The sequence below is a fragment of the Dromiciops gliroides genome, chromosome 4 (assembly GCF_019393635.1).
Source record: "Dromiciops gliroides isolate mDroGli1 chromosome 4, mDroGli1.pri, whole genome shotgun sequence".
In the NCBI taxonomy this organism is placed as follows: Eukaryota; Metazoa; Chordata; class Mammalia; order Microbiotheria; family Microbiotheriidae; genus Dromiciops; species Dromiciops gliroides.
Window position 1 is genome coordinate 443,947,311 of NC_057864.1, and position 25,919 is coordinate 443,973,229.

General features: G+C 42.1%; 1 protein-coding gene across 2 annotated transcripts in view; it reads left to right on the forward strand.

Moving 5' to 3' along the window:
• Positions 1–25,919, forward strand: part of VANGL1 (VANGL planar cell polarity protein 1) — a 70,199-nt gene that overhangs the window by 4,936 nt on the left and 39,344 nt on the right. For both annotated transcript variants that reach the window (XM_044002636.1, XM_044002637.1), the window contains exons 2-3: positions 13,666–13,934; positions 24,745–24,877. In XM_044002636.1, coding sequence (XP_043858571.1) covers positions 13,864–13,934; positions 24,745–24,877 — 204 coding nt within the window. In that variant the 5' untranslated portion in view covers positions 13,666–13,863. The remainder of the gene's footprint in view (positions 1–13,665; positions 13,935–24,744; positions 24,878–25,919) is intronic.

Sequence of the window (25,919 nt, forward strand, 5' to 3'; positions counted from 1 at the left end):
TCCTAGAAAGGTGAAGGGATTTGTCTCAGATCCCATGGTTAATAAGCAACAGAGAGCCAAAGCAAACATTCTTTTCTCTACACAGTTCAGCCTGTACAGACCAGCATTTACATTCTTCGCTGGGCCTTTCTAGAAATCTTCATAGAGCATCTACCCAGTAGAAGACCATTGGCCTTCTAATTCTTTTAATATCTCAGGTACCTCTGAACCACCTGGATTGCCCATCCCTTGTCCTACTCTTTTTTTTTTTAGTAGTAGTAGTTGTTGTTCAGTCATTTTAGTCAGGTCTGACTCTTGGTGACCCCATTTGGGGTTTTTTTTGGCAAAGAGATTGGAGTGGTTTGCAATTTCTTTTTCCAACTCATTTTCCAGATGAGAAAATTGAGGCCAACAGGGTTAAGTGACTTGCCCAGGTTCACACAGTTAGTCCATATCTGAGGCTGGATTTGAACTCAGGTCTTCCTGATTCCAGGCCTGGTGCTACCTAGCTGCCTTTCTAGCAGTAGATCTCTTCAATGTTGTGTTTTGTTAAAGGAAATCAGATTTTGGGCACAGTGGGTGGGGAAAATAAGACTTGAAGGTCAGGGGGGAGCCAGTCTTTTACGTCATTTGTCTTGTGTAAATAATTAGTAGCTTTCTTACTACCACTGATTTGTGCCCACTAATGGTCTTTTTATTGGCCTTTGGGTTATTTTAAATTTTTTGATTGTTCTGTGATTGCAGCGTTCTATGATTCACAGCCATGTAACCCCACTGAGGGAATGCTGGTATTAAAGAGCTGGCCTTCTGTAGTATCCCACAGTTTGGGAGTTTTGAAAACAGTCTCCCAAACACAACGCCACTCATCTCCTTCCATTCAATTCTAGCTCAGTTCATTATAAATAGGCAGCAACTGTATATGTAGCTTTAGAACTGGAAGGGGACCTTAGAGGTCATCTAGTTCAACTCTCACATTTTACAGATGAAGAAACTGAGGCTCAGAGAAGTTAAGTGACCTTCAAAGGTCACCTAAATAAGTGGCAGAGGCAGGATTTGATCTGGGGTCATCCGATTTCAAATGTAGTGCTCTTCCCCCTGTACGATGATACTGTGCTTTTTTTTTTGACATGGCAATGACCTTGGGTCTGGCTTGGTGGAAAGCCTTTGAGTATGGCCCAAGCACTAGACTTCCTCTTTTGAAGGAGCCTATCTGAGTTTGGAGAGGCTCACCACCATTTGTATGTACTCAGATTCATTTGAGAGAATCCTTGCCTAGCAACATGTCTGTCATACCATAGCCTAGGCAATTTGTATTTTGCATCTACTTTGTTAAAAACAGCAATGGGGAAAAGGTAAATGTCTTTCACATTTCTATGGATTTCATTAAAGAGGCATCATTCTGTCCTGGGGCTCCATACGGCTTGTACAAAGTCATCTGTGATTAGTAGCATTTGGAGAACCTCCATATGAATGGTGCTTGGACTTTGCTCAGGGCTTCTTCCTCTTTGACATTAAATTACCCATTAAAGGGGACATGGGGGGTGGGAAGAAAGCCAGTCAGACTACTCAAAAGAACTTACAGTATTCTAAATTTTTATACTGGGAAATCATCCACAAGAAAATGTGAGATATGCTTGACTTTTCAGATTCAGTCTATGGTTTTGTGTGTTCATCCTAAGGATAGATAGGCCCCTTTAAAACCTAGCCAAACAGAATGATTTTGTTTCAAAGGGAACCTCAATTTTTCAACCATATTTTTATCTTTTTATTATGGATAAAAAACTGTTTTATTTTTCCTACTATTATTTCCATAATTCATCATCCCCCTCACTATGGATTTCTACTTGCTTAACCTGGTATTTATGAACGCATTCTTTTTTTTTTTTTAAGTGAGGCAATTGGGATTAAGTGACTTGCCCAGGGTCACACAGCCAGTAAGTGTTAAGTGTCTGAGGCCGGATTTGAACTCAGGTCCTCCTGACTCCAGGGCCGGTGCTCTATCCGCTGTGCCATCTAGTTGCCCCGAACTCGTTCTTTTTTTTTTAAATGTTTTGGATCATCATATTTCAATATAATTGGTCTCCTTTGTAGTCCTGTGTATTTCCTTTTACACATTTAAAAACTTTATTCAGAGAAGGGACCTATAAGCTATTAGACTGTCAGAGGGGTTTGAGACCCCCAAAGGTTAGGAACCTCTGACATCCTTTAAGTGGTACTCAACTCTGTTTCATAAAAAGGGATATGAATTTAGGGAAAATCCTAGGAGGAACCACCGGACCCTTTCCAGTTAATAATCTCCTTCTTGAGTTGTTTACCTTTTGGTTCCAGAATCTAAATGGATGTTGTTGTTCAGTCATTTTTCCAGTCTTCCAACTCTTCCTGACCACTTTGGGGGTTTTCTTGGCAAAGAGACTGGAGTAGTTTGCCATTTCTTTCTGTAGCTCATTTGCCATTTTACAGATGAGGAAACTAAGGCAAATCCTGTCAGGTGACTTGCCCAGGGTTACACAGCTAGTAGGTGTATGAGGTTAAATTTGAACTCAGGAAGATGAGTAGTCTTCCTGACTCCAGGCATGGAACTCTATCCACTGTGCTACCTAGCTGCTCCACAGCTGAATGTTAACCAAGACAAATATATGGTATATATCCCTCCTAACACCACTGTGAATACAGGTGTCTAAAAACTGAAACGTTCAAGGATTAACACAAGGCTTCTATGTAGCCCCCACCTAAGTATCCCCTGAAATGCTTGGAGATCCTTGAAAGGAGGAGGGCACCCATGATTTAAGCAATCAGGAAACATTTATTTAGTTCCTACTAGGTGCCAGGCACCATGCTAAGCCCTGGGGATACAAAAGAAGCTAAAAGACAGCCCCTGTCCTCAAAGAGCTTATAACTCATGTACAACTTTGTGCCAAAAAGATAGATACAGGATCAATTAGAAATAAAGGGAAGGCATTGGCTCTAAGGAGAATCTTCTTGTAGAAGGGCAGGTCTTAGCTGACACTAGAAGCAAGCTAGGAAGGTTAGGAGGCAGAGATGAACAAGGACAGAATTCCAGGCATGGGGGACAGAAAGGGAAAATGCCCAGAGTTGGATGATGGAATATCTCGATCAAGGAGCCCAATGTCACTGGATCACAGAGTACATGGAGGGAAGTTAAGGTATAAGAAGTCTGGAAAGGTCGGGGGAGGGGAAGGTTATGAAGGTCTTTGAGCACCAAAGGATTTTATATTTGAGAGGTAATAGGGAGCCACTGGAGTTTTTTGAGTAGGCAAGGAATGAGTGGCAAGATCAGACTTGTGCTTTAGGATAATCATCTGGGTGGCTGGGTGGGAGATAGACTTGAGTGGGGAGAGACATGTGGCAGGTAGTCTAACCAGCAGGCTTGAGGTGCTGAAGGCCTTCACCAGAGATATAGCAAAGGTAAAATCAAAAGGACTTGGCAACAGATTGAATATAGGGTGTGAGAGTGAGTGAGGAGTCAAGGATGACGCCTAGGTTGCAAGCTTGGGTGACTTGGAAAATGGTGGTGCTCTTAACAGTAGTAGTAGGGTAATTAGGAAAAGGAGAGTGTTTGAGGAGAAAGATAATGAGTTCTTTTTGGATGTTTTGAGTTTAAGATGTCTATGGGGGGGCAGCTAGGTGGCGCAGTGGATAGAGCACCAGCCCTGAAGTCAGGAGTATGGCCTCAGACACCTGACACTTACTAGCTGTGTGACCCTGGGCAAGTCACTTAACCCCAATTGCCTCACCAAAAAAAAAAAAAAAAAAAAAAGATGTCTATGGGACATGCATTTCAAGATGCCCAATAGGCAGTTGGGAGATGGAAGTCTAGAGGTTAAGAGAGGTTACAAGGTTAGGAGGTTAGAAGATCTGAGAATCTTTAGCATAGAGATGATATGTGAATCTGTGGGAAACGATGAGATCACCAAGTGAAATAGTATAGAGGGAGAAGAGAAGAGGACCCAGGTGAGCCCTGGAGGACAGCCAGTTATGAGTTGGGACCTGGATGAAGATCCATCAGAAGAGACTGAGAAGGAGTAGACAGACAGGTAAGAGGAGAACCTTGGACACGTTTTTAGACAAACAATTGGTAAATAGGGGAGACTGATGGGAGAATGGGTATGATAAAGGGAGTAATCTGCTGCAAAGGTCAGGATGGACGAGATAGCCCAGTGCTTAGCACTGTGCCTGGCATATAGGCGCTCAATAACTGTTATTTATTGACTGATTGATGATTTGTGCAAGTGGCGGGGTTTTCCTTGGCAAGGAGAAGGGCCGCCTCTTTGATGTGAGGAAGTACTGAAATGGGAGAGTAGCTATTAGGAAGAGCGTAGGAGTGATTTGAGACGAGGAGGAGGGGAGAAGGAGTTCTTAGCAAATAACCTCCATTTTTTCAGTGAAATATATGAGGCAAGGTTCTTAGCAGTGAGGGGGTGGGGTGGAGTCATTATGGGAAACTTGAGGAGTAATGAAAAGATTTGGAAAAACCTCTGAAATGAACGGGATATTGACTCGATTAGGGAGGTACAAAAGGATTGCTTTGCGGCAGTGAGGGCCCAGTTGAGATTATATAACAAATTTGTCATGGACCCAGGCAGTAGGGTTTTGTGATATTCTCCGGCTTTGTTCGGTAGCACGGGAGTAGAAGCAGACAGCAGATGGTGAAGGTGATCCAAGGCTGAGGTTTCCAGGGCAAGATTGGCACTAGGATAAAAGGGCAGGGAACTCTGGAGCTAAAGACAGGGTAGAGTTGAATAATTTCACTAAAAGATCAACATGGAGAAGAGGGCAAAGCATAACCAGTGCAAATCACCATCTGTAAAAAAGGAGTCAATTGGTCTAAATGACCTCAAGGTCCCTTTAGCTCTAAAATTCTATTATTTATAACCTATTTCTAGCCGTACATTTTTATAATTCTAAAATCAAACTGTTCCCATTGTATACTAAGGGCTATCATAAAGCCATCTTCTGGGTGCTGTGTTTATGTCCCTTCCCCTGCCCTCCTGCCCATCCTGTTAAAATATATGGGTATTTGGGGCAGCTAGGTGGCACAGTGGATAAAGCACTGGCCCTGGATTCAGGAAGACCTGAGTTCAAATCCGGTCTCAGACACTTGACATTTACTAGTTGTGTGACTCTGGGCAAGTCACTTAACCCTCATTGCCACCCACAAAAAGTATATGTATATGTATATGTATATGTATATGTATATGTATATGTATATGTATATGTATATGTATATGTATTAGATTGGGAGCTCCTTGAGGGCAGGCACTGTCTTTTCCTATTCTTTGAACCTCCAGTGCTTGGCACAGTATTTTGAACATAGTAGGTGCTTAATAAATGCTTGTTTCTTGTTGGTTGGACAGAACCCTTTTCTTTCATTGCTTCATCGTATTTCCTGATAATCTCTGCCTCCTGCTTCTGGGAGCTTTGTTAAAACCTCTGTGTACAACAAATTATCTTGTAAATGCCACCAGTGCAATGATAAGCTTCGGGGCATATTTCCTGCTTAAGTACAGCTGACCTGTTGTCCTGACTCTCAAGCCTATTTTTAAATAAATTAACCTGAGATTTTATGGGTTTAGTGCTGTCTTTACCATCCTTCCTTTTCCTTAATTTACAGTCAGATTTAATTAGTTAGCAGTGTGGGGCTCCTGTGCATTTTCTTCAAGGGAGCACCTATAAATTCTTTGACTAGCAATGGTCTAATAGAGGAAGCTGCCTTAGCAGCTGGGTGGGTTGTCTTGGCCTCCTGACTTGAGCTGTCCCACGACTGACTGAGGGGAAGCAGAAGAAGGGAACAATTGTTTTGTTTTTGGTTTGGGGTTTTTTTAAGTGCTGTAAACTATGTGCTGGGGCATAGTGCTAAGCACTTTACAAAGAGTATCTCATTTGATCCTCACAACACTCCTGTGAGGTAGGTGCTATTATTATCCTCATTTTATAGTTGAGGAAACTGAGGCAGAGGTTAAGTGACTTCCCCAGGATCACGCCACTAATAAGTGTCCCAGGCTGGATTTGGACTCAGGGCTTCCTGACTACAGACTCAGTGTTCTGTTCTAGCCATTGTTCCATCTGGCCAGCTCTGTGGATTGTGGAAATGGATGGGAAGGGGGAATGAAGGAAAGGAAGGAAGAAAGGAAGGAAGGAAGGAAGGAAGGAAGGGAGATAGGGAGAAAGGAAGGAAGGAAGGAAGGGAGGGAGAGAAGGAGGGAGAGAAGGAAGGAAGGAAGGACAGACAGGCTTTCTTTAGAAGTGTACTCTGCCAAACATTCCTAAGTATTGTAAATTTTCAGTCATTTCAGTCATGTCTTACTCTTCATGATGCCATTTGGGGTTTTCTTGGCAAAGTCACTGGAATGATTTCCTTCTCCAGCTCATTTTTACACATGAGGAAACTGAGGCAAACATGTTAAATGACTTGCCCTGGGTCACACAGCTAGGCTGGAATTGAACTCCTGAAGATGAGTCTTCCTGACACCAAGCCTGGAGCTCTAGCTGCCCCAAATACTAGGAATACAAATGCAAACTCAAAGATGACCCTTGCCCTCTAGGAGATTGCATTTTAAAAGGTGAAAACCATACAGTTGGAGAGAGATGGCCAGGAAGGACTACTTTGGTTTGGAAAGTTTAAGGGGGTAGCAAGTCAAACAAAGTAGGATTCTATGATAGAGTTAAGGCCCATTTAAACTGATGCGATCAGGGAATCTAATGGATGGATAACAGACAAGTTGCTGTTAGGGTCCCAAAGCAGTGCGAACAATGTCTCTACTTGGTTATCCTTTTACAAGGGTGAACGTGTTCTTTAGTCCAATTTAATGGAATTTGAACTTGGCTGGCCAGGATTAGTCAATTACCTGGCAGTCTCTATAAAACAAGAGCGGAGATTTTAAACCTTTTTGTATGTTATACATCCAAGCATGCACTAGTAACATTTAACAACTGGCTTTCAAAAAAGAAAATGAGCACTGGACACGCTTTTAAGTTTAATCTGCATTATTAACATTTTCTTCATCACTTTCTTAAGCCTATACAATCAACCAACAATATAGTAAATCAAGCTCTGATTTGATGTTTTTGCCATTTTCCACTATGTAAATGCTTACACTGAGAATTTAACAATTGGCTCGAGCAGGTTTGAGCTGGCTTCAGCACACCCCTGCATGGACCCCTTCTCAGAATGTTTTAAAATACACCAAAACCCAGTACATAGGATTGCAAAAGAAGCAACTATTTTGAAATACAGTTATAAAAGTATTTTAAAACACGTTCTCAGACGACAGGTTAAGAGCAGCCCCTGTTCTTATGAGTGAGTGAAAGCAGCAGACAGCTCCAAGGAGAGTAAACTTTGGTAGCAGAAGTTATGGAAGAAGAACCCAGTCTTTGAGAGTAAATTCTCTCTCTCTTCTGGGGAGGTTGGAATTTCTCCCACATCCCAATCCCTATAACTGTGGCCACAGCATGTGCTAGCTTAGCTCCTTGTCCATACCCAGAAGGGAAAAGTCAGTCAAGGACATTAGACAGGAGGATCTTCCTGAGTCCAGAGAGTTATTACTGGACATTAGCAGCTTAGCTGTGTAGGACAGGCCCTGGACCCTGCAGAGCTACTGGTGGAGGGGCTGTGTCCAGGAGAGCCACGTAAGAAGACTGAAAGAAAGGGAAGGCAGTTTGGACCCTGCAGGACTGGGATAAGAGATGACTGGGCCATGAGTGTTTCCTACCAGTGTACTCTTTGCATTCTGCCTGCCCACTCTTCCCACAACTGCTGAGTACATTTGTGATAAGAGTATGCTCCAGGTTTGTGGGTATCGGCTTTTGTACCTGGATTCTGATCGTTTCTACCCACTGGAAACCTGGACTCCTGCCCTGGCTCCCCCAGATCCACCAGTGGATCTGGGTGCTGTGTTTGGACCTAAGGCTCCATGCTACTTCTGGCTGTCTTCCCATCATATCCTTGCTTGTAATTTGTATTCCCAGGAAATAAATAACATGATGCTTGGCACATAGTAGGTGCTTAATAAACTCACTCACTTTATTCTTCTTTCTATCTACTGCCTCTGCTGTGGGATGCAGTTAATATCATTACTTTGACCTGATTGGTTAACTACTGAAGACAAATGAACAGATTGCGTGGTTCGTGCACTGATATCAGGCATGCAGAACCACTGGGTCCAGTCCCTTCCTACTCTTCTTCTCTGAAGAAAATACATATTCAGATAAGTGTAGTTATCCCTTCCACATCACAGGGGTTATGGGTGCAGCAGCCCTGCAATCTGGAACATCTGCATAAAATTTTTAGCCCCCCATATCAGGGAATAGGTCTGTATTATTATGGTATTAAAAGATAACATATGCTGATATTATATACTACTACACATATATTTTATGCATTTCCAAGTTTCTAAACTTTTTTCTGTGTCATCTGCTGGCCTTTGAGTGTCATCTGCAGCTTCCACAAACTCCCCTCAAATTCCCATTTCATTTCTAATGCTGACCCATGATATATTGAAACTGTGATGGGGAAGGGATAACTATATGCAAATGTGAGAAAATAATGGGTTTTGGAGGGACTCAGAGGGCCTCCCACTCAAGGGAGACTTGCCTGACTTTTTTTTGTTTGGTTGGTTTTTCGTTTGTTTTTTGTGAGACAATCGGGGTTCAGTGACTTGCCCAGGGTCACACAGCTAGTAAGTGTCAAGCGTCTGAAGCCAGATTTGAACTCAAGTACTCCTGACTCCAGGGCCGGTGCTCTATCCACTGCGCCACCTGGCTGCCCCTTGCCTGACTTTTTTTAAGGCCAGCCAGAGTCAGTAGAATTGCAAAGGAAATGTAGATTGACCTTCCTGACTACCCAAAGGGAGTTAACTCGCTTAGACCACCCTCGTCATGCCAGTCAATGGACTTGAATGTCACTGGACATTTAGCTTGGGTCAAGGTGCAACGACCCACTTCTCCCTGTGAGAGGATAAAAGCCCTTGGAGGGGGGGGTCTCACTCTCTTGGCACTCTCTTCTTTCTCCCACGCTGCTCTCTGGCTCTCACTCTCTATCCTAGGTATGGAGGGCTTCTGAACTTTAGGAGCCACGTGCTCTCTCTCTTTACTAGCATTTAATATGCTTTAATAAATGCTTAATGCCAAAGACTGGTTCTATAGTCTCTAATTTATAAGTAGCAATATATTAAAAAGCCTGGATAAGTTCCCTAAAATTTGGAACAGAGATAGGCACCCCCATATAATTTCAAATGACACACAAAATAAATATGGTACCCCATCTGAGGACTCTACAACTCCCCATTCATAGTTGCATTTTGGGGATCCTAGAAGGCCAACTTCCTTAGGTTCCAGTTCAAAGTCAGGGACTGTCCTATAGTTGTCTTTGTATCATTACCTAACATAGTCTAGCATATAGCTACTCAATAAATGCACATTGAATTGAAATATACTCAAACTTAGAGGGTAGGAAGAGGAAGATTGACAAAGACCCATGAAAGAAATAGGGAAACCCAAGGAGGCAAGACCAACCAGAAGGGGTGTGGTCAACACCATGTCAAAGTCACAGCCATGTCAAAGGCTGTAGAAAGATCAGAGAAGACATGGCCTGAGAAGAGACTATTAGATTTGGCACTTACAAAGTCATTTGTGGGTAGAATGGTGACAGCACCAGCCAGGATTAGGGGGAGGTGGTGATGGTGAGCTCCCCCTCCAGTTACAAGTGAATAGTGAGTGTGGGCAGGGAGGAAGGGCTAGTCAGAATTCCCATCTCTAATTCTTCTCTCCAGCTCCCGTTTCTTTTCAGACAACTTTCACAAACATTTTCTTATTTCATCCTCATAATGTTGTGAAGAGGTAGTACCCCAGTTTTATACACATAGAAAAATGATTTAGCTAGGACCACAGACTTAAGAACCTAGGCCTTCCAAATCCCCTAACTTTGCTCTTTCCAATCAGCTGATAAGAGTAATTGACATTTGTTTGGCATTTGAAAGTGTGCAGAGCGGGCAGCTGGGTGGCGCAGTGGATAAAGCACTGGCATTGGATTCAGAAGGACCTGAATTCAAATCCAGCCTCAGACACTTGACACTAGCTGTGTGACCCTGGGCAAGTCACTTAACCCTCACTGCCCTGCAAAAACAAAACAAAACAAAAAGAATGTGTGCAGAGAGAAATTTACATAAATTAATCATCTTCAGACCTCACAATAAATTTTAGAGCAACTCCATTTAAAATAACTGTAGACAATATAAAATACTTGGGGGTCTACCTGCCAAGACAAACCAAGGAATTATATGAACACAATTATAAAATACTTTATACACAAATAAAGTCAGATCACAGTGCCATGTAGGTGCTAGAACATAATTATTCCCATTTTACAAATGAGGCAATTGAGGCTGAGCGTGGTCAATTGGCTTGCCACTTGTCACAGAGTTAAGTATCAGGTGGCATTTATAGAACCCAAGTTTTCCTACCTCTAAGTCCAGCACTGTCTGTTGTACCATGGAGACCTGAAATGACACAATTAGAAAAGAGTCTATGATAAAGGGAAACTTCCTTATCAGGACATCATGTAGCAAGTCTGGAATTACAAAGCTAAATTTTACACTGGAATTATAAAGCTAAATTTCCTTGGAAAGTCTATGGCAAGATGAAGTGACGCCCCACTTGATTTTTTTGTAAGGTTCTTAGGCTGTTTTTGCTTGTAGTGATTTGAAAGGCTCTGATGTTCTTCTAAATGAGTGTGTCTGGGGCAGCTAGGCGGCCCTGGATTCAGGAGGACCTGAGTTTAAATCTGATCTCCGATACTTGACACTTAGTAGTTGTGTGACCCTGGGCAAGTCACTTAACCCTCATTGCCCTGCAAAAAAAACACCCCAAAACCAAAAAAACCCACAAAAAAAAAAAACCTAAATGAGTGTGTCTGTTGCTTCTTATAAAATGGAGGGATTGGATTAGATGGTATATCTCTAAAATCCCTTCCATCAGTTGATCATTAGTCATGTGTAATCTGTACTAGGCTTAACTGTGGAGCTACAAAGACTAAAAACAAAAGCAGAAGAGGAAACAGCCTGTGCCCTTCAGGGAGCCTTCCATCCTTTTATTTAGGGAAACATGTATATGTGTTTGTATATGTATGTGTGTCTATGTATGTACATATGTGTATATGTACATGTGTATGTGTGTATATGTATTATGTATATGTGTGTATATACATACACATAAGTAAATACAAACTAAGTATAAGGTAGTTAGGGACCACTTGCCAATTGGGGGAAAGGAAGGATCAGAAAAGGTTTCAGGTACAAGGCGGTTGGGCTGGACTTTGAAGAAAGCTAGGGATTTAGTGTGGCATAATGGAAAGGACACTGGCTTGGGGCAGGCGGAGTGGGGAGTAATATCTCATAGATTTGGAAAGGAAGACTGGAGGCAGATTGGGAGGGGCTTTATAAGCTACACACAGGAGTTTGTTTTTTCTACAGGTAATACGGAGCCACCTAGTCAAACCTGTGCCATAGTTAGATTGGAGAGGGAAAAGACGCGAGGCAGGAGTGCATTTTTTATACTTTTGCAGTATTTCATGTGAGAGGTAGTGCGGGCCTGAATTGGGGGGTGACCAGGTGAATGGAGAAAAGGAAAATGATGTAAGAGATGTCATGAGAGAGACTTGATGAGACTTGGCAACTTATCAAATATGGGTAATTAGGGAGAGGGAGGAGTTGGGCGGGATCCCAGGGCCCGGAACCTGGGTGACCTGAAAGATTGCGGTCCCTCCACAGTTGGAGCATCTCGGAAGAAGGGGTGAGTTTGGGGAACGGTTCTGTTTTGCACACCCTAAATTGGAGGTGCCTATAAAAGAGGTGTCCAGTAGCCAATGAAGGATACAGACCTGGAGTTCAGGAGGGAGGCAGAAGAATATGTTCAGATTTGGGAGTCATTTGCACAGTGATGATAGTTGAGCCCATGGGAGCTGATGAGATCACCGAGAAAGTGAGACAAGGAGAGGTTCCAAGATAGACAACTCATTGAAAAGGAAGGATGTGGATTCCGTGTTTCTCTAAATATCCTCAGTGGAAATGATGTCTTTTAAAAATTGGAAATTTTACAGACTGTTAAAACACGTCAGAAAGTGTGTGCCAGTCTGTAGAATGTGTATAGACAGTAGGCTAAAGTGAGACGAGCCTGCTTCCAGAGAGAAAGGTAGCAGCCGTAGCCAGGACAGCTTGCCTCTATTTCCCCTGCCTCTGCTTAGCCCTGAGTTTGCAGTCTTTATTTTCCCTGACACATACATAGCTCATTGCAGTTGTCTGTGTCTGCTGTTCCAGCTCCCATATGGAGTTTCGGACAGGAGCTGTTATGTTTGGATGGTGATGTGAGGAAAGCAGATGACAGATGGAACATGGCTCCAGTGAGGTGCAATGCAGGGAAGGAAGCGGGGCTTGGGGTTCCCGGAGGGTGGGTTCTTTCCTTTTCCAAGAATTCAGGGGCTTTAGCGCTTTGCAGCAGTGACTGAGAGCATGGTTTGTGCACAGTTGCTATGGTTAGTAAAGGTGACAAGAGACACTTTTTGTGCTGGAAACTGCCTCATTGGTGGGCGGCGTCCAGTGTAGATAGAAGAGTAGAAAACTTAGCATGGAAAAAAACAATGCATTTGGAGTTGGAATACCTGAGTTCAAACCTCAGTGTTGCCCTTTAGTACTCATGTGACTGTGGACAACTCACTAGTAAGCATTTCTTGAGTGAATACTCTGTGGCCAGCACCATGCTCCAGCTAGGGAAACAAAGGATTTAAAAAAAAAAATAAAAAGAATACCAATTGCTGACCTCTAGGAACTTAAATTCAATGAGGTGGGGCAGCTAGGTGATGCAGTAGATAGAGCATCGGCCCTGGAGTCAGGAGGACCTGAGTTCAAATCCAGCCTCAGATACTTGACACTTGCTAGCTGTGTGACCTTGGGCAAGTCACTTAACCCCAATTGCCTCACCAAAATAAATAAATAAATAAATAATTTGAATTCAATGAGGTGCTTATAACATTCACATGGTTTGATAAATATATAATTTGGGAAGGAAGAAAACACTAATAACAAAGATCAAGCTGAATTTAGCTTTAAATACTACTGCTGCTGCTACTCCTGTTGTTGTTTGTCCTTCATTCTCAAAGAGGACCAATGACATCAGGAAGGTGATGTCTTGACTTGTAAGTGACTTGGATCGAAGTGAGGCAGAGCTGCACAAAGTCCTCAGCTTCACTCCCTCTTCCAGAGTCATTGAAGTCCAATGGCAAGACAAGAAGAAATTTATAGTCTAATGGAGAAGACATTACATATTTACCTGTGTGCAAACAAGCTATTTAAAGGATAAATTGGATATAATCAAGAGAGGGAAGACACTAAAGATAAGAGAGATTAAAGCCATTTCTTCTTGCTTCAAAAACTGTGAAAGATTTGGGAGGAGAAGGTGGCTGAAGGAGTTACCGGTATCCTTTTCACATATAGGATATGTGTAGGGTGACTGTGAATTGTAGAAGTAGGAAACGTGGAGCTGGATCCCCTTCTAGATGCCTAGATAACATTAGTATTAACCTGTCTTTCTCCACCTCTTATCTAAATACTCCATAATCAAAATTCAGATTATTGAGTTGCTGCTGCTGTAATATTTCAATTTTCTTTCCCCTTTCAGGTGGATGGTGCAGGTTAAGGGATCTCTTTCATAGCCTTTCTTGAGGTCGAAGAGTTGGAAGATCACCCCTCCAATTCCCAGACTCGTCCCCCCTGTGTCTCACGAGTGCCATCTGAGAAAAGCACGATAAGCGGTGGTCCTTCTCTCCCAAGGAAAACCAATACCTGCCCCTTCCCCAAGGGCAAGGTGCCCTCTGCTATGGATACTGAATCTACATACTCTGGATATTCTTACTATTCAAGTCACTCCAAGAAATCTCACAGACAGGGGTAGGTAAACTTTATTGATTATTCTCCTCGTCCTTATCTGGGAAATGTTCCAGTGTGTGTTCCAGCGGTGCCTCCACTGCGGATGCCGTTGAAATTGTTTCACAGGTTAAAACATTTCAAAGTAGAGTGCGGTAGAGTTGGGAGAGCCGGGAGTTTGTCTCCCTTGACAATACGGGTAACTGGATCCTGAAAGAGCTTTTAAAATGCATGAGGAGTAACTACCCTGCCAAATGAGATTTTATAGCAAAAGACAGTGAATGGCCTAATTGATTTTAGATTAAGTCTCATACTTCTTCGGCTGCAGTGTTTCTTTGAGTTCCGAGTGCTTCTCTGAAGGGATCCCTCCCTTCCCCCCCAACCTCCTTTAACAATTAACCAAAAATGTAAATGAAAAGGGAAGGTGTTAATTTGTTTTCTTTCCTGTCTGGAGATGTTCCTGTTGACTGTGTGGATGGGTTAGGAGCTCTGCTTTGAGGTTCTTTTCTTAGTAACTGTGTGGGGTCCTAAGGTCATAGATTTAGATTTTGAAGTGACTTTGGGGGATCATCTGTCCAACTCATTTCATTTGACACAGGAGGAAACAGCCCCAGAGAAGGAGAAATGACCTGGTGCAGGTCACACAAGAGGAAGAGCTGGGCTGGGAAACCAGGTCATCTGATTGCAAACCCAGAGCTCTTCCTATGGTACCCATTGCTCCAGCAGGGCCCCTTATTCTGGTTGCTCCTGTTGCCCTAACTTCCATCATCATAGCCCTGCTGGGTGATGTAGCTTGTGACAGTAGAACAAAGGTCTTTTCTCTGAGCAAAAGCTTTCCTGGCCTACATAAGGTCTATATCAAAGCAGCACTTGGCCTATTCAGAGCTTTTATAACCAGTGGAGCTGATTTTATTCCAATCAAAGGAAGAACCTGTTCAATATGGTGCTCTCATGGTATGCTCTGTTAAGCCATGCTAAGCCTCTGAACTTCTAATAAGGTATTGTAGTGTTGATTACTGTAGTGGGTAGGGCTTTAGTTCCTACAATGCTTCAGATTCAATAATTGAAGTCCAGTTAGGGCTGGGCAGAAGCTAGAGCCTTGGGCTTCCACGGTCAGAAGGTTAAAAAATTTAATAAATTAGAGAGGTCTCATGGTGTGGTAGAAAGAGAGTCTTGGATTTTAGCTTTGGTCCTACTGCTTATGAGCGTGTGACCTTGCACGAGTCAACCAACCTCTGAATCAAGGGTCCTAATAATACCTGATTTGCTGACTTTTCAGGGATTTTTGAGGAGCACCAAATGAAACTGTGCACGTGAATGTACTTTGTTTTTATTATTATAGATCATAAGCAAAATGATGGGTCAGCTTGGCAGAGTGGATAGAAGGCTTCCTGAAGAATCAGGAAGACTAGGCAGTCCTACCTCCAGGACATGCTGACTCTGTGACCCTGAGCAAGTCCTTTAGCCCCTCAGCTGTACAGGTGACTCTCTAAATGCTGTAAATGCAGAGAAGGTACTAACCTGTATTGGTAGAAGGAATTTCCTCATTGACATAACATCCCTTCACAGATACAATCATAGATCAAAGTCTCTAAATCTGTTATTAAAACACACTATTCATTTCAGAGCCTAGAAAAAGTTTTTTTCTAATAGAAACATTTGGTGAAAAGGACCAGAGGATAAACCTGTGACCCAAAGCCCCCAGCCTGAGGTTGTAGTACTTTCACTTGGGAATATTAGTTTAAATTGAATATTTTGAGGTTTTCCAAATAATTCAGAACAAAACAAAACTGATTACAGCACAGAAGATGCCATGGAATTCTGGAAGCCCGTTAGATGATGAGACAAATTAGGACCATGGGATTAACAATTGGATAAACCTCTCAGAATGCTGTTAACAGCTACAGTCTTAAATTCTTAGATCTGCCTAGGAAGGCATTTACCTCGTCAACCTTTCCTTTTCTTCCTCCAAATATTATGTAAACCAAGATGTTCAGAGATTTAAGATTTGCTTATGCTTTTTTTGGAGGGGTTGGCGGGGAGGTTAGATGGTGAATTGAGGATAAACAGTTCACACTGTTTCTTAGCCTGGAATTCCGTCTCATCTCATCTCACTCAGTCTGACATCTAATCCATTCTTCAGGGCTTAGCTGAAGTACTGCTTCTTCCAGGAAGCCCTTCCCTTCTCCTTCTGCCTCCTTGAATTAAGCCTTGATCTTATTTTGATGCTTCTCTTACATACATATCCTATTCTAATTGATATTCCATTTATTCATATAAGCAACTTATTAACCCCACCTCCACCCCTGAGATGTTTATAATAATTAACGCTTCACCTTAGTATTCAAGGTTTACAAAGCATTTTCCTCGCAGTAATCTTGTGAGGTGGGTAGTGCAAATATTTCCCCCATTTTACAGATGAGACCTGGAACAAATGTCTGCCTCAAGATCCTATAACTTTGTGCTAGAAACAGTACTTGAATCCAGGTCTCCTGACCTAAGCTATTCTTTCTACTAGGAAAACATTGTGGTATGGTAAAAAGAAGCTTAAGATTTGACCCAGAGGACCTGTGTTCAAAACCTGGTCCTGCTACTTAATATAGGTGTGACCTTGGGTGAGTCACTCTTTTTTTAACTCATTTGTAAAAAAGAAAGGGGATTTGGCCTCTTTAAGGCCCCTTGCTGCTCTAAATCTGTGAATCATCCTATAAACTCCTTGTGGATAGTCTTTCTTTGTGTCTCCCTCATGCTCAACCCAGTACTTTGCAAAGAGGCATTAGCTGTGGTTGAGTGAATGATTGCTTGCAGCTCCATAGTGCCAGTTTGAGTGTCACCCTCTCATGCATATTAAAGGACTTTGGCCTTCTGAGGTATTTACATGTTGATGGGCATCCTGGCCTAATGAAAACAATTCTGGATATGGAGACAGGGGCCCTTTAGCTTCTTTACTCAATGTTTGTATGATGTAGGTCATTTTGCTGGACCTCTCGGGCCTTCAGAATCTTTATCTGTAGAATGACCATATTAGAGGGTACTGGTACCATAGGAAGAGCAGTGTGCTTGAAGTCAAAAGCCAGGTTCCAATCCCATCTCTACTGCTTTGTCACCTGTGTTACCTTGGGGAAGTCACCTAAAATTTGTGCCACAGTATGGGCATGTGTCAAAAAGAAAGCATTGGGCCAAATGACCTTTAAAACTATCTCTAAGTCTGTGATCCAAATACCCTATTCCAGCTCAAACCTATGATCCTATTAGCCTTATATTTTCATAATATTTTCACAGTCCAAAGAGAAATTGTTATAATATCATCTTAGCCCTGAGAGGTGGGTGGTCTAGGTTTCATTACCCCCATGTATATGTATATTATATGTATATATATGTGTACACACACACACACACACACACACACACCAGTTCAGTCAAATATCTGTTGAGCTCAAGAGACATGGATTGTAGTGTGGTGTTAAAGGCAAGGGATTTATAGTCAGAGCTAGGTTTGAATTCTTCCCCTTCTGCTACATGAATAACCTTGGGAAAGTCATGGATCTGTTTCTTTGTCTATAAAACGAGGGAACCAGACGTGATGATCACCTTTCCAGCTTCGAATCCCATGAAATTGTTCTAAATCTATCTAGGCGGTGATGAGATATATAGATGCACGCAATCGACTAGCTGCCTACACCGCTGAGCTTTAACCACTCTATTGGGTGAATGAATTCTGTGACTGAGGTGTATTATCTGTGGTATAGAGATTGTGAACCCCCTAGGGCAAGGGATATATTTTATAGATCGTGCACAGCAATATGTCCTTTATCAGTGTTCCGAGCAGTAATAGTACCTGTCCAAGGACTGGTTAATGAGAAAGTTTCAATCCAGCCAAGCACAGAGCATTACCCAGGTGTGTGTCTATGAAAACTGAGTGAGGGTTTTTGTTTTGTCTTTTTTTTTTTTTTAGACATGCTCAGAATTCAAATAGATCTGAATAGGACAGTTGAATAAGAAAAGGGGCTACATTTTGGGGGGTAATTTCAGGAGGAGTCTGATTTCAAAAGGGGAATGATAAAATGTTCTGAACTTGATACTCCTGATGACATTGTGATTACCCTCTAAGGGTAGTCCAGTTTCCAGGTTGACGGACAAATGGGAAGTGTCTGAGTTTCATAGCCTGACTGCAAAGCTGTATTCTCAGGAGAGTTTCCAGTTAGCTTGCTGGGAATGGTGGGTAGGAAAGTGCTGTTATGCCACCATTTTTTAGCTTAGTAGCTTAGTATTTCTTCAGTTTTATTGCAGAAGGGTCCAGGAATGATTGAGATTTGAAGGGTGGAAGAGCTTTAACAAAATCCAGTGGAAATGAAGAATTGCTTCCCAGTAGAGATATGTCCTTTATTTCCAGCTGTCATCTACCACAAGCTCCAAGTGGCATAGGAACAGACTTGGAGCTGACAGTGGATTCACTTTAGAGATGGCTTCAGAATCAGGCAAGACCTGGAAGAAGGCTTATGCCTAGGGTCAGGGGAGAGAAAAAGTGGGGACCAATTTAAGATGGTAAAAGAAAGGGAAGGATAATGGAGGGTGGAGATGGAAGATTCAGGATGGAAAAAACCCTTTTCTTATGTGGGAACAGAGCCCTAGAACTGGGAAATGATTGTAGAAGGGAAAGAAGAAGGGGTAAGTAGCAGTCCTCAGCTTAAATGGAATACCACTTATATTCCATAGCTACCTATATGCACATAAAGAGACAGAGACATATCTCACTCAGGTATTCTTATAGATTTTCTTCTTTGTCCTCCTCTCACATGCACACAGTTATACAAATACTCTTGTTTGCTCCCGTTGGTTAACAGGTTGGTATAATTCATAGGACACTGAAATTGGATGAATATCTGATTTCAAAATCAGTTTGGATGCTTACGAGCCATATGACTTTGGGCAAGTCATTGAATCACAGAATTTCATAGTTGGAAGGGACCTCAGACTCCATCTAGCCCAACACAAGTGGCCACTCAGGGCCTGCATATGGATCTTTAATGGGAGCAAACCCATTTTACCTTTGCTTGGCTCTGTCATTTAATCTCTTATGAATCAGTTCCCTCCTCTGATAAATACTATAAGAATGCTTGCATTGACTGCTTCCCAGGGGAGTTGTGAGGGTCAAATGAGATGGTGAATATAAAACTCATTATAAACCTCAAGGTACTCTATGCATTTAAGGTATTATTGTTATTTCTCCTCCTCTTCCTCCCCTCCCATTATATCACCATCATTAGCAGGATGGCTGCCTTTTATAATAACATTTTAAAGTTTACACAGTGCTTTATGAATATTAACTCATTTGATCCTCCCAACAGCCATGTGAAGTAGGGATTATTACAGGGTAGGCCAAAAGTTATGAATATTTAATAACTCCTTTATTTCTTGTTTTTAATTTTAATACCATAGCATCCCATACAGTATACATAGAAAATGAATTTACATTACGTGTGAAAAAGCAAATCTCATAAATGGTGAAAAATAAAGAAAATTCATTTTCAAAAAGTTATTAAAACATCAGATCCCCTTGGGACTTTTGGCCCATCCTGTATTGTCCTCATTTTATAGATGTGGTAACTGAGGCAGATTCATGAAATGACATGCCTAGGGTCACACAGGTAGTTAGTATGGGACTGCTGATAGCGGGATCTATGTGCCACCATAGTTATACCAACATATAAGCTAATGGGCTATAATGGAATGAGCACTTGGAATCAGAAGGACCCCAGTTCAAATCCTACCTCTAACCTACTCTCTTTGTAACCCTGAGCGGGTCACTTAAGCTCTCTGAGCTTTAATTCCAATATGAAAAAAAGGATTATGAATAGTACCTATCTTACAGGACTGTTGTAAGCTTCAGAGGATATAAGGTATATAAAGCATTTTGTAAACCTTAAATAGTTATATAAATGCTAGCTATTAATATTATGAACCCTCTGAGATACAAACCATTGTGCACATTTATAGGTACATAAACCACTAATGAGAGCTAGTGTGGCATAGTATGTAGAGGCCTGGGTTTGGGGAGGTCATCTGTAGCTTGAATTCTTCATGGGCTGGAATCAAGTGATGGCAAAATATTCATGTCAGTCAGTCCTCGTTTTTTAAGTTTCCAGCTATGTGACATGCACTGTGCTAAGAGCTCTCAATCTAACGAGAGCAAACAAACACGACAAGGAAGAAACATTTAAAAGAGGAAAGGCCCTAGATTTAAGAGGGCTTGGGAAAGACATCTTGCAGAAGATGAGATTTTAGTTGGAATTGAAAGGAAGCCTGGGAAGCCAGTAGATGGAGATGAGCAGTAAGAACATTCCAGAAATAGGGGAAGCCAGAGAAAATGCCTGGCAGCTGATGTAAGGAAGATCAGCCTTTGTTTCAGGGAGAAGCCAGAGGGCCTGGGGTCCAGCCTTATCTCTGGTCCTTACTACGGGTATGGCCATGAGCAAGTCACTTAATCACCCTAACCCTCAGTTTCCTCATATGTAAAATGAGCACATTTTGACCAGATGGTCTCCAAGGTCCTTTCTAGATTTATGATATTACGGTCCCCTACCCCTGAGGACATCAGGCAGGTTTTCATACTTTGTTTGAAGGTCTCTGGTATTGGGTGCTATTGTAATATACTGCAGAGAGAGTACTGATGTCCTGGGGGACTTCTTTGTATGCAACTTTGAGCTTCAGAGTGGCTCTGGCATCATTTCAAAGCCATTCTGGATTGGCAGTTTTAGTGGGGACTTACAGTTTTTATGGAGTCTGTTTTTTGCCTGTCCTGGAAGTTAGGGAGAGGTGTGATAGGTTCCTTTGACTATCAAGCATCTCCCTCTAGTATTCATTGATCAATCAAGCATTTATTAAGCACTTTCTTGGTGCCATTAGATTGTAAGTTCCTTGAGGGTAAGAACTATTTTTTGTTTTTGTTTTTTGTCTGCCCAGTACTTAGCCCGGTGCCTGGCACATAGTAGGCACTTAATAAATGTTTATTGATTGATTCCTAGGTACTATGCTAAATAGTTGTTGTTCTGTTGCTTCAGTCACGTCCAACTCTTTGACCCCATTTGGGGGTTTTCTTGGCAAAGATACTGGAGCAGTTTGCCATTTCCTTTTCCAGCTCATTTTACAGAGGAGGAAACTGAGGCAGATAGGGTTAACTGACTTGCCCAGGATCACACAGCTAGTAAAGTGTCTGAGGCGAGATTTAAATTCAGGAGCATGAGTCTTCCTGACTCCAGGCCTTGCACTGTATCCACTGAACCACCTAGTTGCCCCTAGTTGCCCCACTATTACAGAGGCAAAATAGCCCTGAGGGATCTTCCATTCTAATGGAGAAGATGATATATACAGAATATACACAAATGAACATTAGATAGTTTGTAGGGGAAGCTTGGGAGGCTAAGGAAGGCTTCTATTTAACTGGTGACCTGTGGGAAAGTTGTTTTTACAGGTCACAGGCTTTAAAAACAAACACTGTTAGAATGACTAGTTCACCATGATGGGAGGGTCACCTTAGCCTGGCCATTGGTCCATTGCAGTGGTGCTCTTTGGTGATCTTGACTTAGTTTGTGAAAGCTCTTATCTAGTTAGCCTCCTTAAAAAAATAAACAACCACCACAACAAAAAGACCACTTGATAGCTATTTATATAGCGCAATTTAAGAGGAAAAAGAAGAAAATAAAGACATTCATTGATATCTTCTGCCTGGCACTTAAATTTAGCCCATCAGTCAGACATGATAGATAGGAAGATCAGTTAGCAAAGATGATTGTGGACAGCTATGGGCTCCAGACTTCATAGGATAAAAAACTTCCTTTTATCAGATAGGGATCCCTTTATCAGGCTTACCCTGATTTTTATCAAAGGATTATCAGATTATGGAGAATTTCTTGATGTTTTGTTACTCTTAGCTTCCTTAGAAACAAGTAGTACTGGAAGGAATACCTGACCCTGTGCTCTTACTCCCAGGGTAGGCGCCTGTTAGGGCCACTGCCATAGAATTAGTCATTCCAGTGACATTCTGGCACACAACATAAAGAACTGCAGATTTGGGGGCCACAAGCTTGCCTAGGTCCATATCTCACCTCTGCTACTTACTAGCAGTTTGACCTTGGACAAGTCATCTGATGTCTCTGTGCTCCAGTTCCCTCATCTGTAAAATGAGATTAGACTAAATTATTTCTCGTGTTCCTCATCCCCACCTCCATCCCATCTCCCTTGCCCTGAATCTGTGATCCAGGGATTTCCTGTGGATTTTAATATTGCCTTTCTCGGTACCCCCAGCTAAACAGAGTGTTCGTCACGTGGTAGGTGATTAACAAATGTTTATTGATTATTAGGATTTGGTTACAGGACTACCAGTGGGTTCCAATACACTACGAGCTTCTTCCTGGCAGGAGCTGTCTGACTCGTCTTTTTATCTCTAGCACCTAACACAATACCTGGCACATAGCAGGCTTTAATAAATGCTTTTGATACCCAAAGTCATACGGGTCCAGTGGGTCTATGGCTTGGTTGGTTAGTAAGTCACTTGTTATCATTCTCTTCCTCTTGAAATTACTTTGTACTGTATGTATTTTGTATATAGAAAGAGAGATTAAGTGAATAAAGAGAAGGGTGGCATCTTACCTTAGGGAGGGAGGGCATCAATAAGATGGAAATTCAGTGTTAGCCAGGGAACAAATAGTTTTTATTATTATAGGACAGCTGTGTCTAAATTACCACTAACTTTTTAAAATGAAATTTTTTAAAAAAATGTTCTCCCATTAAGTTTTATTTTCCCAGATTACATGTAAATACACATGTTGACATCAAAAATTTTTTTTAAAACTTTGTGTGCCAAATTCTCTTCCTCCCCCCACCCCAAGAACTCAAGCAATTCAATATAAGCTATACATGAGCAGTTTAAGTTAATTATTTTAACCTCACTTTGCTGTAAGCTGCATGACTTTGACAACCAAGAATTTTTTTTTTTTTAACCATTAGTCCTACTTACTTCATCGTGACCATTCTTGGGAATTAGGGCAAGTGTTTTGCTGGCGGCAGAGGCTGTGCTGAGGAGCACAGGGATCCCATGGGAAGGAGGGGCGGCCCACTTATTTATTTACTCTAGCCAACTGAGGGGCCTGAATGGTGGAGGGCCTTTGATCCTCAGTCAGCAGCTGTGATTTGGAGTGCCATTTTCCATCTGTGTTTAATGCCCAGGTTGTGACCCCATCTCTCCGTGGGCTTTGCCACAGTGATTGATACCTTTTGTAACCTCCAGATTGGATTACTACAGGGTGTGTTCAAGGATCCCTGGATGACCACCCAGAACGTTCATCTGGCGTTGAGCGCCCATTTCCCTTAAGTGGTTATAATGGCTTGGATCGTGGTTTTTGTTTTGTTTTGTTTTTTAAAGAAAGAAAACATTGCCATTTATCCCCATTTATTTTCTCCACTTCTGGGTATTTGGTTGTTTCTGAGATCAGCTGGTGTCATTGGAGAATGACTTTCAGTCCTGAACTTATGGAGTTGCTAATATAATCATATTATCTGATGTGGTTTTAGAATCCCTTGGTCCCACCAGACCAAGATGTAGGGATGAGAAAAAGCAGTATCTTCTAATGTGTGCCATTGTCTATAGAAGCACAGTAACAGCTGACATTTATTTACATAGCCATGTAAGGTTCATCCAGGATTTCTGCATATATTTTCATGTGATTACCCAGCAACTTTATGAAATAGATACTGTATCATCTCAATTTTACAAATGAGAAAAGTGAGGCCTAACAGGAATGGAATTTTCACATAGTCACACAGACAATAAGTGTCATCATGAAGAAACAAGTTTGGGGGGCAGCTAGGTGGCACAGTGGATAAAGCACTGGTCCTGGATTCAGGGGGACCTGAGTTCAAATTCAGCCTCAGACACTTGACACTTACTAGCTGTGTGACTCTGGACAAGTCACTTAACCCTCTTTACCCCACAAAAGAAAAGAAAAGTAAAATAAGAAAAAAAGAAACCAGTTTGACCCTTGGGGAGTATAGTGTGGTTTGCATGCCAACAGAAGTAATAAAATTTTCATAAATCCAGAATGAATTGATGTTGAATTTCTTCTTCTTCTTCTTCTTCTTCTTCTTCTTCTTCTTCTTCTTCTTCTTCTTCTTCTTCTTCTTCTTCTTCTTCTTCTTCTTCTTCTTCTCCTCCTCCTCCTCCTCCTCCTCCTCCTCCTCCTCCTCCTCCTCCTCCTCCTCCTCCTCCTCCTCGCAATGGGGGTTTAAGTGACTTGCCCAGGATCACACAGCTAGTAAGTGTCAAGTGTCTGAGGCCAGATTTGAACTCAGGTCCCCCTGAATCCAGGGCCAGTGCTTTATCCACTGTGCCACCTAGCTGCCTCCGATGTTGAATTTCAAGTTAGAATTAGATGATTTCTAAAGTTCCTTCATGCACTAAATTCTATGATCTGATGAGCAAATTTTGAAAGAAATTGTAGCTAATTGTCTTAACATATTGGGCAGTTAGGTGGTGCAATGGATAGAGCACCAGGCCTGGAGTGAGGAAGATCTGAGTTCAAATCCAGCCTCAGAGACTTACTAAGCTGTGCGACTCAAGGCAAGTCACTCAAACTGTTTACTTCAGTTCCTTGTCTGTAAAATGGGAACACACTGGAGAAGGAAATGGCAAAGCAATTCAATGTCTTTGCCAAGAGAACTCCATGGACAAGTTCAAGAGATTATGAAGAATTGGACACAACTAAATCAACAATATCCCTGTCTATATCTGTCCATCCATCTCTATACCTATATTTGTGTCTTTTTTTTTTCTCTTCAGGGAGAGAAATAGAGAGAGACACAAATCCCCCCGAAGTAAAGATGGCAGCCGCTCCGAAAAATCTGTCACCATTCAGGCCCCTCCAGCAGAACCACTGCTGGGTAACGATTCCACTCGAGCAGAGGAAGTACAGGTAAGGACAAAAGAGGGAGCAGAAATGAAAGGACGACATTATCCAGGCAGAGGCCCATTTTAGCTCATCCTTTTTTTTTCTCATCTTTTATACTCCTGTGGTTTTCACATTTATTTTTCTGATATGTTCACTCATTTTCATCTGGCTCTTTCCTTTGGTTTGAAGGCTGACAGCCTGGTGCTCTGTCGGCTCAGCAATTGCTTTGCTTCTGAGTCAGAGGTTTACTTACTCAACCTTTACTTGGTGCTAAGAGCTAAGCCATAATTATTAGGCATAATCAAAGAAAAGGAAGCATTTGGGAGCACTAAAGGAGAGGAATAACTGGCTAGAGGCCATGGAACCATAGGTGATGAGAGGGAGGACTGAAAAGCAGACCATATGATTGGGTTGCATCCCTAGATTCACGTTCCCCTCCACCCTCCAAGTCCCCAGATGGAAACTCATTCACAAACAGACCATACATAAACATATATGTAGTCAGGACCCCCCCACACACACACACAGCCCATCCTAGGCCAGGTGTACACACTCTCAGACATGCACAGTTGTGCACGTATGTTTGCCTAAAGAGACACGTGTAAGGGCAGACATGTCTCCTGGGATGCTGCTCTGCCTGGGATTCTATTGTACTAGTGTTCTTTATATATTATGATCAATCTACTTGTTAGCCGCTTCAGGTGCTTTAGTTTCAGATACACATCAGAGGATTGGCAGTGATCTTAGCCAGCTTAAGGCCCTGTGGCAATAACTTTCCCAAGTGTCAGACCACGTACTATAGCTTCATTCATTCATTCATTCCTTCATCAGATCTGGCTGTAAAGTTGTTTCTCTGAACATTGTAGTGTTATGGATACAAGAAATCATGCTACTTGGATGCCAAAGGATCATGGATTTAGATTGGAATGGATTGTAGAGGTATTCTAATCTATCCTCAATGGGTTCAGAACATAGAAAATGACTTATCCAAGGTTACATAGTAGATGATAGGCCAGGATTTGAACACAGGATCCTGAACTCAATGTCTCCTTCTGGCTTATAACAT